The following is a 16,472-nucleotide window of genomic DNA, read 5'->3' on the forward strand; positions in this document are numbered from 1 at the left end:
TATTGTTTTCCCCACTCCAAGTAGAGTTAGCTACGGTACGCAGAGCAGTCATGTGTGTGCAGAACATAGTGCATTCTCCTACGGGGAGCTCTTTGGGATCATAGAAATGGAGGCCTGGAACAGACCTCAGGTGGTCACCTACTCCATGCCCCACACTGAGGCAGGATTAAGTATACCAGACCATCTGACAGGTGTCTATGTAACCTCCAAGTGACAGAGGATGGGGACCGTCTTTTTATTGTCCATTTGTACAGCACCTAGCACAGTGGGGCCCCAATCTTCATGCAATACTGAAATAATATTACTATTAATAAAGAGCCTAATTCACCATTGTGGTTCTCCACAGTTTTATGCCACTGTCATCACTTCATTGCTCGCAACTCTGGGGACTTGCAAAAACCCATCTGGAGCATGAAAGAACACGGTGACACCAGACTGTGGAACTGGAGCAAGAGCAGCCTTCGCTTCTGCTGCTCGTCTGATCCGAAGCCCAGACCCGCAGGACTGACAGGGTGACTTAGCTTGTCGGTTTTAAAGCTTTGGGGTCAGCTGATCCTTTGTGCAGCCTGATGTGGTATCATTCTTTAAAGGATAAAGTGTGACAGGTTCTGTAGACTAACATTCTATGCAAACAGCTCACAGAACTGATGGGGAGAATAACTTTCCAGGACCCTGTGCTACCAGAGAGTTGAGATGGCCGAGGAAAAGAATGTATGATTCACCAATTTATAAGCAGTGTGATCAGAACTAGAAGATTTGATTTCAGCATGCTTGTAGCAGGGAGGGCTGCACGACTCTCTCCCAGAATGGTACTCCTCTACCCTGATATAACGCGACCCGATGTAACATGAATTCGGATATAACGCGGTAAAGCAGTGCTCCGGAGGGGCGGGGTTGCGCACTCCGGTGGATTAAAGCAAGTTCGATATAACGCGGTTTCACGTATAACGCGGTAAGATTTTTTGGCTCCCAAGGACAGCGTTGTATCGAGGTAGAGGTGTAATTTGTTAGTTTGTGGCTGCTCAAAATTCTCCAATGCCACTACTAGAGAGTTCACCACTCTGCTTCATTTAACACTCCAGGCAAATGCGCCTCTCCCTCCCCTAGTCCTTGAGGTGAGTGAATCCTTTGAATACATTAGAGGAGGGAACAGACACAATGAATTAGCCAGTCTCTAAAAACCCAACAGGGAGGTTTGATGCTGCTCTTCCGCATCACTCTTGTTACTTACCAGCAACACCTTTTGTCTCTATGATGTTTTCTGCTGCTTTTGAGACAGCCACATTTAAAGTCTCACTGCCAACTTGGTGCATCCTTCGAGAGTTCAGGGCTCGCTTCTGCTTGTTGGTGCCGAAGGCTTCAATACACGAATCCACCTGCACAAGAAACCGATCCGAGTTACTGCCCCTAGATACAGAGGTATGTCCCCTTTGGAAGGTGTTGGAGGGAAGCAGGATATAATGCACCCTGAATAGGAAGGGCTGCTATTGGATTCTACCTTTCAAAGGAAAGGAAAGGAAATACATTTCACAGACCCGTAGGACCAAATTCTCTGCCCAGTTACAGGGGCTCCTCTACTGGTGTTAACCTGTATGAATGAAAGGAAAACTCAGCTTTTAAATTACGGTCCAGTCCAAGGCAGAGATTGCTTTTGCTATTTTTTTTTAAAAAGCCAACACATAGAGAATGAATGAGTCACTAAAAACAAAAAGAGGGGATGCACGATTTTCAGTATGGCAGAATGCGGCCCCCACAATGACCAAGTGCTAGTGAATCTGAACAATAAGCTGCAAACTAAAACCATGATCCCGCAAATGGATCTACATGGGCAAATCTCTGAGTGTGTTCCGGTTTCAGAGCCTAAGCTGACAGTGGTGTCCGCCTGCCTGGATCTGACCACAGGATCATGGCCTAATGCCCACATGTAAGTGGGCCATCATCGAATGGAACATTAGACAAGATCATAGACAGAGATTCTATTCGAGGTACAGTAACTAAATACAGAGGGTTGGGAAAGCTAGAGCTCCCTTTTTTAAAAATTGTCAATTTCACTTTTGCTTCCAGTGTCCAAAAGGGTTATCAGGTTATAGCTACAAAGCAGTAACAATAGAGTTACAATTGGAACAATGTATTTCCTCCCTCTCCTATATAGTGATTAAGGCCCTGATTCTGCAAAGACTTATGCACGTGCTTAACTTTACACATTGCAAATAGGCGTCCTGTCTTCCATGAGAACAGCCACATGCATAAAATGAAGGACATGTGTAAGTCACCGCTGACCTGCCGTCTGTCTACATTTAAGGGTTAGAATAATAGAACTACGGGGCTGGAAGAGACCTCAGTAAGTCCTCAACTCCAGCCCCCAAACGCTGAGACAGGACCAAGTAAACCTAGACCATCCCTGGCAGGTGTTTGTCCAACCTGTTCTTAAAAACCCTCCATTGCTGGGGATTCCACAACCTCCCTTGGAAGCCTGCTCCAGAGCTGACTGCCCTTAGAGTTAGAAAGTTTTTCCTGCTACCTAACCTACATTTCCCTTGCTGCAGATTATTTCTTGTTCTACCTCCGGTGGACATGGAGAACAATTGATCACAGTCCTCTTTGTAACAGCCCTTCACATATTTGAAGATTGTTATCAGGGTCCCCCTCAGTCTTCTTTTCTTAAGAACAAACATGTTTTTAATCTTTCCTAAAAGTCAGGTTTCTAAATCTTTTATCATATTTGTTGCTGTCCTCTGAACTCTCCTCAATTTGTCCACATCTTTCCGAAAGCATGCCCCCCAGCGCCGGACACAATACTCCAGCTGAGGCCTCACCAGTGCCGAGCAGAGCAGGACAATTACCTCCCGAGTCTGACATCTAACGCTCCTTATACATCCCAGAGTAATAGTCTTTTTTGCAACTGCATCACACTGATGACTCATTCATTTTGCGATCTGTTATAGCCCCCAGATCCTTTTCAGCAGTACTACCACCTCGCCTCTAATTCCCCACTTTGTGGTTGTGCATTTGCTTTTATCTTCCGAAGTGAAGTACGTTGCACTTATCTCTATTTAATGTCATGTTGTTAAATTCTGACCAATTCTCCAATTTGTCAAAGTCCTTTTGAAATCTAATCCTGTCCTCCAAAGTTCTTGCAACGCCCCCCTGTGCCCCTTTTGGTGTCATCCACAAATTGTATAAGCATATTACTCACTCCATTATCCAAGTCATTAATGACAATATTGAACAGAACTGGATACAAGAATAAACCAGGTGGGACCCCACTTGATACAGCCTCCCAGTCTGACAGCGAACCATTGATAACTTCTCACTGAATATGATTTTTCAACCAGTTATGCACCGACCCCCAATAGTAATTTCATCTATTCCTCATTTCCCTTGTTTGCTTATAAGAATGTCATGTGGGTCTGTGCCAAAACCCTTAGTAAAAACCAAGATCTATCATGTCTGCTGCTTCCCTCGCTAGGCCACTAACCCTGTCAAAGAACAGTTAACATTAAACTTGTTCTTTGTGAACATGCTCTAGGTAAACTTAACATAAATCAGTGAATACAGCCCAGCATTTCGGTAGCCATTATTCTGTTTAATGTTTAGCAAGTTCATAGAACCACCACCAAAGCTACAATAATGATAAAAATGCTGCTGTTACACCACTGAAAAGCTATTGCTCAGCTTCAGAACATATTAAAACAGTTGAACTACACCCATTAATGGCAAACGTGAACAAATCATTTCTAGACTAGTATCATTTACTGAGGACAGCCCAGTGATTATGTTAGAAAAAAATGAAACTTACCTTCTCTCTGTAGGATTTATTCTGATAATCTGATGGGTCGTCATCTATTACATCATCTACAAAAAGAACAAAAATGAGTCCACTTAGGTATGACTGTGCTACTGCAGTCCATAATACGTATGTCTTCATTCGCCCTGTGCCAGAACCTGGCATGCAAGTTCTCAAGCTCTCATGCTTGATACTCGAGAATTTAAAAAAGGATAAAGTGAAATGCTAGACAGCACTTGAGAGAGAGACTGGGCGGTCGTGTTACTACAAAGGGCATTAATACTTTGGTTTGATACATCACAAAAGGGGTGTCCTGGATTATACCAATATCAGCATCACCTAGTGCACCAAGGAAACGTTTCATTGAGGATATTGAATATTTCCCTCTAGGCTTGCGGCAATAAAAGCAGCCCTGCTGAAGAACTGTGCTGTCCGGGGATTATCTGATTTCCCAGAAAGTGGCAATTCAGTCTCCAAGCCTGTTCTAGCCTTCTCCTAAGCAGATGACACAAAAGACGATGACACCAAAACACGACCTGAAACCGTTGATTGGGATGAAGTTCAACGTTTTCCACCTTCCACCCTGATTTACTCTAACTCTCCCCCACCCCTTTCTTCCTAAACATCACCTCTCAGCGTGCAATGTGGAAAGCAGTAAAAGGGAGAGTTGTAGCTAGCTCCTTAAAGCACTGGGAAAAAGTGTATTGTGGGGGCATTGTCCAATCATCTTGCGCTTTCACTCAGGGACCAATAAGAATATCCGTGACGTTGGACTGATGGAAACAGGAGCCAAACTATAGGCAGCAGACCGGGTACAGACGTACTGTGATGTCGGTGGGAGAGTTCAGACTTTTACTTACCTGACAACAACGGCTGCATGTTGAATAATTCAGCATTATAGACCTCCATTTGTCCAGCGTCCTTGTCTAACACACCGACAAAGTACCTGTGGAGAGCACAGCAAGGAATGATTAACCAGAGATGATGGTAAGTAAAACACGTTCGCAATATTATATGGCATGGTGCTCTTCATGTCCCTCCTCCTCCTTCCCTGCCCCAGCAGGGACCGATTTTTTCCAATCACAACAACTAGAATTTCACAGTAAAATGAATTCCATAAAAGTCACATAGGAGGCTTCATTTTTAACCCTGGAGTCTCAAATTAAGGCATCTAAATTAGCCCCCAGGCACACAAAACAGGTGTTGAGACGCCTAAGTGTCATCTTCTATTCTCTTTCTTGTTTCTATTTGCAGGGAGCCTAAGACCTTCTCTAAGCAGGATCTCATTACGTGCGGCGTCTGGTTTCAGAAGCTTAAGAATGAAGTTTTTCTAGGGCTGCCTGAGCTCAGGCTCAGCGCTACCTGGAATTCAAAGGATACGGATATTTCAAACCCTGACTTGGTTCTCAGGCAAATAACTGTTTGCTGTAATTTGTTGGTTCTTTTCAAAGCTCAGATTCCACATGACCGTTCTCCGATTATTAATGGCCCCTGGAGCCTACAGTTTCGGCTACACTTAAAACTAACAACAGATTAGCTGCGTTGGTCAGAGGTGTGAAAAAATCACACCCCCAGCCAACATAACTATGACAACCAAAACCGCAGTGTAGACTCAGCTATGCCGACAGAAGAGTGCTTCTGTCTGGGGAGGCAGCGTTCCTACATTGAAAGAAAGACTCCTTCTGTTGATGTAACCTGTGTCTGTGCTAGGAGGCTATGCCAGCATAGACATGTCTACACTAAAGCCTAAGTGTGACAGCGTCCCAGAAACTGAGTCTACTTTCTCTGCTACTGAGAAAACAGATATTTTTGCAGGATCAAAACAGTTAATTTTAAAGGGATCAAGCCCTCCCTTTCTTTCCAGCCAGCAGTTCACTTTGCTGCTGCCAGTCCCGCATGGCTTGAGAAAATGTGTGTTTCTCCCATATTCAGCGTGACTCTGTGGAGCAGGCTGGATATTTCTCTCATCCACCTGGCAGCTTAGGACATTCTTTTTATGTTGCGTTTGGCAAGGTTTTCAGCCGTCTTGTGCTGGGTCCGCCCCCTCTCTACCATTTTTAAAACTGGAACTGACTTGGTGAGGACCAAGTATGGCTACACTATTACACCAGACATTCAGGTGTCCTGAGCTGAGGGAGGGATTCTCTCTACTGCCTTGTCTATTTCACGGGAGCAGTTCAACTAAAGGCGTAATTTCAAACTGATGTAGTTCAACAGTGCATCACCGAGCTAAGCCGAATTGACACAAGCCAGCTTCAAATTGAATTCAGTGTCTCTGCAGGGTTTAGACAGGGACTAAGTGCAAAAATACAAGTCTAGTAGCTAATAAAACTTGGGAGGTATTTCAGGAACAACTATGGACGAGTAGCTGCTAGAAGCTTTATGGAGGCCATGCCTTGTCTTTGGGTTGTGGAGAACAGCAACCCCATTAGTGGCTGCTTCAACTAGACAAAAAGAATGAGTCACACGTTCAACTAAATTGAATGGAGAGGAAAGGAATAAAAAAAGGATGGGGTCTGAAGCCTCTAAACAAAGAAAAACCCTCAGAAAGAAAAAGAGCACCCTACTCAGACTAGCCAGGTGTCCTCACCTAGGTGCAGTGACCTTCACACCTAAGGAAGCTACGTTTCCACCCCTCCAGCTTCAAGAACTGACCTCGCATTAGCCAGGCACATGTCTAGGACTCACAGCAGCTGTTCCAAGGATTGATTACATCATTCAAACGGTCTCTTAACCATGCCCAACGTTATGAGTGTTCCTACGAGATGGAGTCCTACGTTGGTATAAAATTGCACATCATTGATATTTGTAGCGTAGATGTTCATTAGACTAATTGGGTCTCAATTTAATTCTCCAGACACAAGCATAAAACTGCCCCTAGAGTCTTGTTGCAATGACCGTATTGTAAATTAAGTTCTGTCAAAATTAAAGTCACAGCTCTCCTCATTTCATTTGAGACAGAGGAGAACAAAAATACATGACCAGCATGTAATCAATCTCTTTCACCTTTTAGACGAGTTTAGTCCTGGATTTCCTGCTACAGCCCCTCTTGGACGGCTTAACGAAGCGGTGAGTAGCAGAAAGGGACTTGCGTTTAATCGACTCATTTAGAACCCAAGCACATCAGGAGCCTCAAGTTTAGAAGTACCGTCCCCCTGCTACACTCTCACATGAGCCAAAGCAAACACTGAGCTAATCTGTTCTCTTCCCACCCACATTGCCCATCAATACTTCAGTTGTTAGGAGGCACAGAATCAGCAAATGTCTGTCAATGCCGCTGTTACCAGTACAGATCTGACTAGGACTCAGCCTTGACAGAGATTTCTGAAGTTCGCCTTTTTCACCCTCCATTTGTATATATTACATTTAAGAGACACATCAAGTTAAATTTGACCCCCAAATGCAGGTTGTCTATTAAAACAAACTTCTCTCTAAATCTAAGACAAAACTAGCTGCAAAGTTCAAGTTGTGAGCACCACAGGCAAATGTTTTAGCGGCATCTGCCTGAAAAAAATCAGTTTAGTTGGAGGCACAGAAATCCAGTTCTAGGTCTTCTCCACATTCCACATCTAAGGCAGGATTTTCACAGCCGCCTTAGGGATCTGGACATCCAATTACCAACTGATTTCAATAGGATTCCTCACAGATAAGCATATGAGTTCGTTTTTGCAGGATCAGGGCCTTACATGATTTTATTATTCAGTTCCTATGGAAACAAACCTGGTTGTACTGTTAGGACTACTGCCTGAAGTCACGTAAAAGCCTGTTTTGTTCTTTTTCTCTCACTATTTATATACACAACAAAACCTAAATTTAGGCTCGAATTTGACCCGACAGTGTCTCTTAGGGATGCTCCTCCTTCCGACTGCACACACACCTTAAACTTCCCTTGATATTAACGGGAATGTCAGCGTGCCTCAAGGGAAGAACAGATACCCTTAACGGATTCAACAGGAAAGGATTATTTGCAGTTGACTTTTCCTGGATCCACTAATTCCAAAGGTTTCTATCAAAACCAGAGGCTCCCTTACTTACAGTTCCTAGATCAAGCAAGACTTGATAAAACAACATTATTATTACTAACATTGGCCTGGACGCGCCAGCATCTGTTATCTTTTTCTTATTCTTCCCAATGAAAATGCCATCACTTCATGTGTGTTTCCCTTTATGGTGTATGGCAGTGGTTCTCAACCAGGGGTATGCGTACCTCTGTGGATATGCAGAGGTCTTCCAAGGGGTACGTTAACTCGTCTAGATATTTGCCTAGTTTTACAACAGGTACGTAAAAAACACTAGCGAAGTCAGTACATACTAAAATTTCATACAGACAGTGACTTGTTCATATTGCTCTATATACCATACACTGAAATTTAAGTACAACATTTATATTCCAATTGATTTATTTATAATTATATGGTAAAAATGAGACAGTCATCCATTTTTCAGTGATACTGTGCTGGGACACTTTTGTATTTTTATGTCTGATTTTGTAAGCAAGTCGTTTAAGTGAATGAAACCTGGGGGTGCGCAAGACAAATCAGGCTCCTGAAAGGGGTACAGAAGTCTGGAAAGGTTGAGAACCACCCGTGCATGGAACAGTCAAATAGATCATCAAGCTGCTGACCTGCAACTGCCCAGTGAACATGCAAGACCAAGGAATCCTCTGCACAGATCATGTACAGATTCTGCCACATTTGAAGGGTGGGTTCTGCGACATCAGTGTCTCTCCTCGGTGATTTTACTTACTGTTTGTTTGGTTTTTTAACCCAAATCTTCTTAACCTGATGTACACAGACTGCATGGCCAGATTTTTCAGAAACCCTCAGCACCTCTCATTGAGAGCAATGGGAGCTGCGAGGTGCTGAACTCTTGAAAATCTGTCCCTCTTTCTTTCCGATCCTCAGCAGAAGCTGAGCTCGTCTGAAAATCTGCCCCCACATTTATAAACAGCACAAATGAAAAGGATAAGAGAAGAATTAAGTAAACAGAACAACTGCTTTCCCTCCTCCTTTGCACACACCCCATACCTGCATAGGGAGTTACATTTCAGGACACCTGAGCCGAAGTTTTTTCCCACATAAGAAAGCCTGTCTGTCTCCGAAGTCTAAAATACAAAGATAAGTAACTTTAGTGATGGGGTACTTGTGACACAAATTCTCCATGTGCACTGAACTTTCTAACCAAGCTATTAAGTCCTTTTTTCCTCGGTATCAGATACCAGTTCTCCAAACAAAAGACATTTTTAACTTGTCTTATTTTAGGGAAATTTTCTCATCAATTCTACTAAAAACAATACACCAATATTTCCCAAAGAAAGTCTGAAAAGAAACAACACTTCTTACCACTGAAAGAGCCCAACCCGGTAAATAATGCTACCTCCACATTCACCTAAAGGAAGGTAAGAACACTTTACGTGGAAGTTATTGCCTTCATAGTTCTAATAGTATTTGTGGTTAACTTCTGAGCATGCTTAGCACTGTTGTGAACTCTGGAATTTAAAAACACAGCTAGAATGTCTTGTCCACAATAGGTAAACCTAAATGTGATAGTTTGTAATAGAAATGCTGTAACTAGTTAGGGCTAAAAATGTATAAGAAATTAACCATCTTTGCTATTAAATTTAAGGTGTTATTTCAGATGCTTTAGTTGAAGTTACATCCAGCCTTTCATTATAAGTTGCTCATAACTTCCTGAAAATTAATTCTCCTCCTGGACTGAAAACTGCTGTGCTTTGTCTCAGCTCCAAGGTTGTTCCTGGGGCAGTGATGGCACGAGTAAATTTTAATACACACGAGCACACACTATCACTATACACACACGCTTTTGAAAACCTGGACTTGTTTATGTGCCCTTGGACACAAAAATAGCTGAACTGTAAAACTTCATTGCATCGTCAGTTTCCAACCCCAGTCCCAAAAGCTGAGTGCGATTCAGCCACTCTGGAGAGTTTACAGGATTAGGGCCTATGTTGAAAAATGATTTAAATAAAGAACGTTTGTACATCTGCAGTACAAAATTTCTACCTAGTTTGTGGTTGACCACATGTATACTATTCAGTAGTACAAACTGCGTAACTCCACAATAACTCAGGTAAGATTTTTCCTTTTCTGGCCTTTGGCTTGTTTCTCTTTCCACTAAAGCCAACACAAGCAAAACTTTCACACAAGAGAACTCAGTCAGAACAAAAAACTACAGCAATGCAAATGTTAAGGTTAGACATGTAAACCTGAAAGAAATCAGAAAATGCAACATGATTTTTGCAGTCATCTTAGCCTGCCTACTCTGCAGCTAATAGCTTTACATTTTTATAGGTATGCTGTTAACCATATAGCCTAATATATACAGTATGTGCAACATGGTAAAGTCAATATTACTTTCAGAATCCATGACTTTGTGTGTTTAATTCGGTAACCTTAACTATATTACTGCAATGGTATTTTGCATTTAACATATGAGCCAGAACAATTCAAACTTGAGGTGTACTGCATTATTGAACCCTGTTACCATTCCTTTACATAATTGGTATTAATACACTTGAAGTACATTGTTTGGTAAGCTATATGGTGCTAGGTTCATTCTGTGTCTGATCATGAATTGCTTTGACAAAACAAAATCATACCTGTCAACACACTAATACTCCGTACTACTTCTTAAGGTTACACTGACATCTTGTGGTTTTGTAGACTAAAGACTCCAGAATACACGCTTTTTAGAGAATTGAGGAGCTCCAGGTATCAGTGCACAGACTATTCCTCATATTAACATGGCACACAGCAGGCTAACTCAAAGCTACAGGCAAACGCTCTTCCCCCTTTCCCCCACACCACTGTTCCAAGCAGCAGCTTTTTCCCATTTAAACTTCTGCTACCACTTTCCGTCATTCCAATCTGATTTCTGCTGCTAAGAACAGTCTCTCAGCCCTGTAAGCTGAAATAAGGGTCTGGACATGTCCAGAATCTCATAAAATACCATAAAATGGAATGGTTTAATTTTGAGGTTTGTGTTTTGTTTTTAATTCACATGGAGGGTTCATTGCCTCTTGAAAGAGAAAGTAGCCACCATCAATTTGAAATCTAGCCAATTTTGTTTCTAAGTTAGTTAAAAACTGTTTCAGTTACTACACCTGCTTAAATCCCTCTCCTAATTTATGAGGTTTTACAATCACATTTGTCTTAATGTTTTCCTCTCCCCTGCTGGGGGGGAGGCGGGGGCGCAGAATACCCACAAAACAATAGCCTAACTAAAGCCCTACTCCTACCATCAGATCCATGCCAGCGGACCCTACTTGGAACAATGGGGTGCCATGCAGATCCAATTTCAGGACTGGGGCCTATCTCCTTATACAAGAGAACCAGTGAAAATGACTGTCCATGAACAGGATGTCAAATGCAGAAACAGAAACCTGATAAAAACAGAGATCTTCCTTCACCCCAGGACCATAGGAATTCACAGACCGGATCAGACCCAAAATTCATCCAGTCCAATATCTGTCTCCAAACATGGGCAGTTCCATATATTTCAGAGGAAGGTACAAGAACTCCAAAATAGCAGATGAGGGATAATCTGCCACCACATTAGAGCTCATCTTGATGTTTAATTGCTTAAAAGATTTGATAATCTTCCAAAATGTGTTATTCACTATATAGCGAAATATTTTATATCCATACAATATCTTTCATTTCTTGTAATCTTAGGTGTTATACTTGTCACAGTAGCAGGTTACAAAAATATACAAAAGCGAGATTTTTTATTTCCGTGTCCCTTTACATATTTTTCAATACTTCTTGGCAAAAATATCCTGATTGACAAAGACAAAAACCTGGTAATAAACAGGGATCTGATAGTTCACTGCAGAACTCTTGTACAATAACAAACAAACGTACCAAGATTCTTTGGTGTTTCTTTCTGGGGTTAGTAGCATCTTTGCTTTTGTATAAAGTAAAATCCATGTTTTCGGAATTCCGCAGTTTTCCATTTGAGAATTGAACTGGAATAAATTTGCAAGGAGAAAGCATTTGAAACAGTAGATAAAGGTAATTGGTATGTTTAAAATAAAAACATTTATAACAATGCCAAGAAAGAGGTTGTTTTTAATGAGACTTTTGGGCAGCCTGAGTTATGTCAGAGTTAATTTCAGAATACAAGTGATTTCCCCCCCCCAGAATAATTACTCCACTTTGGAAGCCAAATAATTACTCTGGAATAAAGTCACTTTTCTTATGGCACAGTATCCACACAGGAAGTGTGTCTGGAATATCTACTGCAGAACAGTTTACGCTGCAGTGGTTATTCTACTCAATTTCTGAGCATTGACAGGGCCTTATATTCTGCTACGGGTGTAGAGCAAACAGAGGCTCACTAATGCCCTACACCTGAGACGGCAGTGATTTGTCCCAAGTAAGATGCCATAGAATCTCCCTGGCAAAGCCTGACACTAAAGAAGGATGTCAGCAGACATGAATTGAAAGATTCTACTATTTTCCCCCAACTGAGATAAGGGCCTGCTGTCCTAGGAGCTGTACAACCAGTCAGAAACAGACCCTGAAGAGTGCACAATTCCTCCAGCACTGGCAATTTTGAAATCAAGATGGGATGTTTTTGCAAAAAGCTCTGTTCTAGGAACTACTGTGGGGCAGGTCTCTGGCCTGTGCTATACAGGAGGTCAGGACTAGATGACCACAATGGTCCCTTCTGGCCTTGGAATCTATGAATTTAAACAATGTTTTGGATGTACGCGCTCCCTGAATTTAACCTCAGCACTCGGAGACTATTTGTATAATGTTCCATTCAGCTCTATGTTCACGAATCTAGGTTGACTGCAGACTTCAAAGGGGCCACGCACACGCATGCCATCATTTGCTTTCTTGGAGCAGGGCCGGAATGCAGCACAGTGAAGGCAATGCAAAAAAACCCCACACTGTAATAACAAGGCTGGTGTCAAAACACAGCAAAGGAGAAGCTTAGAGACAAGCAGCCTGCGCTCCAGAAAACTGCCTTCTAGCTTTGCCTTTCACTGACTTTAATTGAGGGTTGATTGTTTTTAAGAATGGATTTAATAGCTACGATTCTGCATTTTTTTCTTGAAATCCCACAGGTTAATATTTTGTCAGGCCTCCAAAAACTGAGTACAGTTGCACGGTGGTGCATGCCAGGCCAGTGTAGCACCTCAGCCCTCACAGATATCAGGTACAGAACAACTCCAGGGTGAGGTCTCCACCCTCCACCCTTGAGGGCAGCAGAGCGATCCCCTTCACGGGCAAGCAGGAGCAGCCAGCAGAAAGGACTCATCTGACCAAGGTGGGCTCTGCAGCCTGCCTGGGGGAAGAGCCCCCCCCGCCCCGAATTCGCCTCTACAAGGTTCAGGGTCGGGAGATCCAACAGCCTGGCTGGGAAAGGATGAAACACCCCTAAACCCGAGCCCACAAACGTCCCTGCCCGAGATCAAAACCAGGCAGCCCCCTGCCCACGGCTACGCGCCCACCCCGAGCTCAGCGGACCCCGCCGCCCCCCCGGGACCCGTGCAGGGCAGAGAGCGGCGCCCGGACTCCCGGGCTGCTGGGGGGAGCCGGCCCCCGCGCACCGCGTGGCGCAGGCGGGCGCGCAGCCAGCGGCACGGACCGTGCGCCCGGGGGCGCAGCTCGGGGGCGAGCGGCCCTTGCTCCGCCCCCGCGGCAGGGGCGCGGCTCTTACCGAGCGGGGCGCTCTGGGCCTCCTGGGGGTCCCCCCGGTAGCACCAGCGGGCGGCAGCGGCCATGGCGCGGCTCCTCGCGGCCGACTAGAGCCCGCCTCCCGGCCGCGATCGCCACCTACAGCCGGCCGGCGCACGGCGCTGGACACGCCCCCCGTTCAATGGCCCGCTGCTGAGTCTGTGCGCCGGCCCCCGGGCTCTGCTCTGGGCTCCCCCTGCCTGGGACTCCAAGCTGCCCTTTGCTCGCTTGCGGCGGGCACGGCGAGCCCTCTGGCCGCAGGGAAAGGTGGGTCCGGTGCCCTCTCCTTGCTGGGAGCGCCTCTGCATCTTCCGCTAAAATTGTTTTTTTTAAAAACCTTTTTATGCCTTGCCATGAGTCAATCCAGAAGCATTGCAAGCAGTGCAGTGGGTATCGTCATTAAATACAGCAGGCTTGGAGCAAGCTTCTAGAGAACTTCCTAGGAATTATGTCTGCTTACCACCACATGGCAAACGTAGGGAGAATATTACAATCAAACATAACACACTGACCGACTAGATTGCTTAGAAATAGACCCGCCACCATCTGCTTCCTTTGGTCAATACCACTTCTGCAGGGAGACCCAGTCTGCTGTTTAATTTCTCAGAGTTTTGCCTGGTTTAATAAGAACTTAAGGAGTTGCCCCCATTATATTTATTATTGGAATGGCTGAACTTTATGAGTGTGACCCACAACTTAAAACTGTCCATCTTAAGCAAGAGCTGAGGTGACACTTTCACGAAGAAAGGCAGAGTGGAGGTGTGAGAGTTTGAGAGAAGGGAGACCCCCTTTCACCAGAGCTCATTTGAACTCTTGTTTCAAAAGCCTGTTTTATCATTGGGGCAGAACCATAGTTTAGTCCAGTCCAGAATATTAGTCCAGTTTTTGCCTTTTTTGCCACCTGTTCTTTAGCGAAACCACATCCCTGTTTGACAACTAATGATTCTTTCTGTTCCCAAATGTACATAAACGGTTGTCAATATTATCCTTAAGCACTCTGCTTCCAGTTGAGGTCTCCTCAAACACATATACCCCCTTTCTCTAGGGAGGGTTGTTGGTCTACTTACAACTATCACTTGGCTAACAGTCAACTTTAAACATTCTTCAAATAACATTTTTGTGGCCAGGCTTTGCGTACATGTTAACTGGAGTGTCTGTCCCCCAGACCAGCTTTCTAGACCAACAGTTTTCTGTCATGCCAACAGAAAAAAAGTCTAGAGAAAGGCTATTAGGTAGAATTTTGATATGAATAAGAGATAAGAGTTGTCTTTGGATATTAATACAAAACAATTATAGTCACCCGTATCTGGATATATTATTCCTATCATAGATGTTGATGAGTCTCATTGGCCGCAGGCTGCTGATTCTCTAAGAAATGAATTAAAACAGTCTGCATGGAGGGAGGGAAAAGCTGAATGATAGATGGTGCCCATAGCCATTGTCTCCTCATGTTCTCACAGCCTGTGTCGGTCTGTCACTTCAGAGCCTATGGCTGAGGTAAGCTTATTTTAGATCACAGAAAAGCAGGACACTGCATTATTTCTGTTTTAAAATAAGCCACACTGTACAGGTACTTGAACTTAAGCTTGCAAAATCCTTTGGGAGCGACCCCTGCTTCTCCTGGCCTATATTGTATGATGTCATTTGTGAAATTACAGGGATCCATAGGAAGACCTTGATACAGCACATTGCAACGATGGATGGAAAGAAGAAAATCCTGCCTGCAACAGAATGTTATTTTTTCTTCCTCTCTCCTGGCTGGTTCATGCAAGAGGATAGAGTCTGCTGCTCCCAGCCAATAGAATTATTACTTTTTTCAGTTCAAATGATAAAAGCTCATTGCTTTAGTGCTGAAGTTTGAGATGCAGACCCGGCTGAAGACCCAAATGGAGGAAGGAGAGGAGAGTGCTGTTACAAATTGGCATCCAACGTGGCATGTGATTTTGTAAGGACCTGTCTACAGTAGCAAACTGGTTCATTGCCAACAGTGGGTCTGTGTCCTAATGGCTGGGAATTAAGGCGATTTTTTATGTTAGTTCTGTGCAGAGATTTCTAGTGGTCTGGTTTATTTGTATTTTTGTATCTATTCTTCCCAATGTCTGATGCATGTTTGATTTAAACTTTGGTCTAATGCATTTGTAAACTGCTTTAGTTAAGATGGCTCTAGATGTTGTATTATTTTCTGTATATTAATGAGGGAAGAGAAGCTCATCCTTGTTATTCTCTGCAGCCATTACTGGTGCTGGAGGAATGCCTAGTTCTGGGACAATCTGCACCCATTGCTATATTTGCTTTCCACAAGCTACTCTTAGTATAACTTTCTGTGAGTGATGTACTCAAATATTTCGATCTTAATATTTTAATGATATTGTTAAATTTATTAACCTTAATTTAGGATAGTGCAGATTATATACAGTATGTTTTTATGTTTTATATTTTATGACTTTTAAACCAAACTTCGTACTTTTATATCATTTAAGCATTATACTCAGGTGTATAAAACTGTTTTCTTAACATGTATATTAGATCATTTTAATATTATTATCTTTAATACAAATTTTAAATCTGTTCTTATTTGTTTTCTCTTGTGGTTTGTCCCAATCAGTACAGTTGGTAGTTACAGTCAGGCCTGAGAATTTTCTCCTGTTTTTAGAATGGGTTGTATTATGCTTCTGGAAGACTTTAACAATCATTTATGGATAGGTTTTTACTTAGTGAAGTGTTGCGAACTCGTGTGATTTTTACCATGCATCTCATAATATTTGATGTTTCATTTCAAGCCCCAGCTCTTGCAGGCACAGAATTATGTGAAAATCTCAGCTTTCATTTTTATTAAAAAGTAAGTTTGTGGCCTTCACAAGTGCAGAGAAAAGCTTTGGGAACATGACTCAAGTGCACCCTAAAAGCACAAAAACCAGAATGCAAAGGAAAATAGTCCAATGTTAATTTTTTAAAAGAATCTCATGATTTCTAATACA

At 43.1% G+C, this 16,472-nt stretch overlaps 1 protein-coding gene and 1 long non-coding RNA gene across 2 annotated transcripts in view; one reads left to right on the forward strand and one right to left on the reverse strand.

Moving 5' to 3' along the window:
* The window catches only part of POLR1E (RNA polymerase I subunit E), a 27,964-nt gene extending 14,336 nt beyond the window's left edge, over positions 1 to 13,628 (reverse strand). The window contains exons 1-6 of the mRNA XM_045022066.1: positions 13,478 to 13,628; positions 11,671 to 11,774; positions 8,815 to 8,891; positions 4,648 to 4,733; positions 3,800 to 3,855; positions 1,232 to 1,376 (exon numbers count right to left, since the gene is read on the reverse strand). Coding sequence (XP_044878001.1) covers positions 1,232 to 1,376; positions 3,800 to 3,855; positions 4,648 to 4,733; positions 8,815 to 8,891; positions 11,671 to 11,774; positions 13,478 to 13,541 — 532 coding nt within the window. The 5' untranslated portion in view covers positions 13,542 to 13,628. The remainder of the gene's footprint in view (positions 1 to 1,231; positions 1,377 to 3,799; positions 3,856 to 4,647; positions 4,734 to 8,814; positions 8,892 to 11,670; positions 11,775 to 13,477) is intronic.
* On the forward strand, positions 9,085 to 15,991 carry LOC123373204. The gene is made up of 3 exons (XR_006580614.1): positions 9,085 to 9,185; positions 12,882 to 13,084; positions 15,153 to 15,991. It is a non-coding gene; the product is annotated as an uncharacterized LOC123373204 (long non-coding RNA).
* The last annotated feature ends 481 nt before the right edge of the window (positions 15,992 to 16,472 follow it).

The sequence above is a fragment of the Mauremys mutica genome, chromosome 6 (genome assembly GCF_020497125.1).
Source record: "Mauremys mutica isolate MM-2020 ecotype Southern chromosome 6, ASM2049712v1, whole genome shotgun sequence".
Taxonomy (NCBI): domain Eukaryota; kingdom Metazoa; phylum Chordata; order Testudines; family Geoemydidae; genus Mauremys; species Mauremys mutica.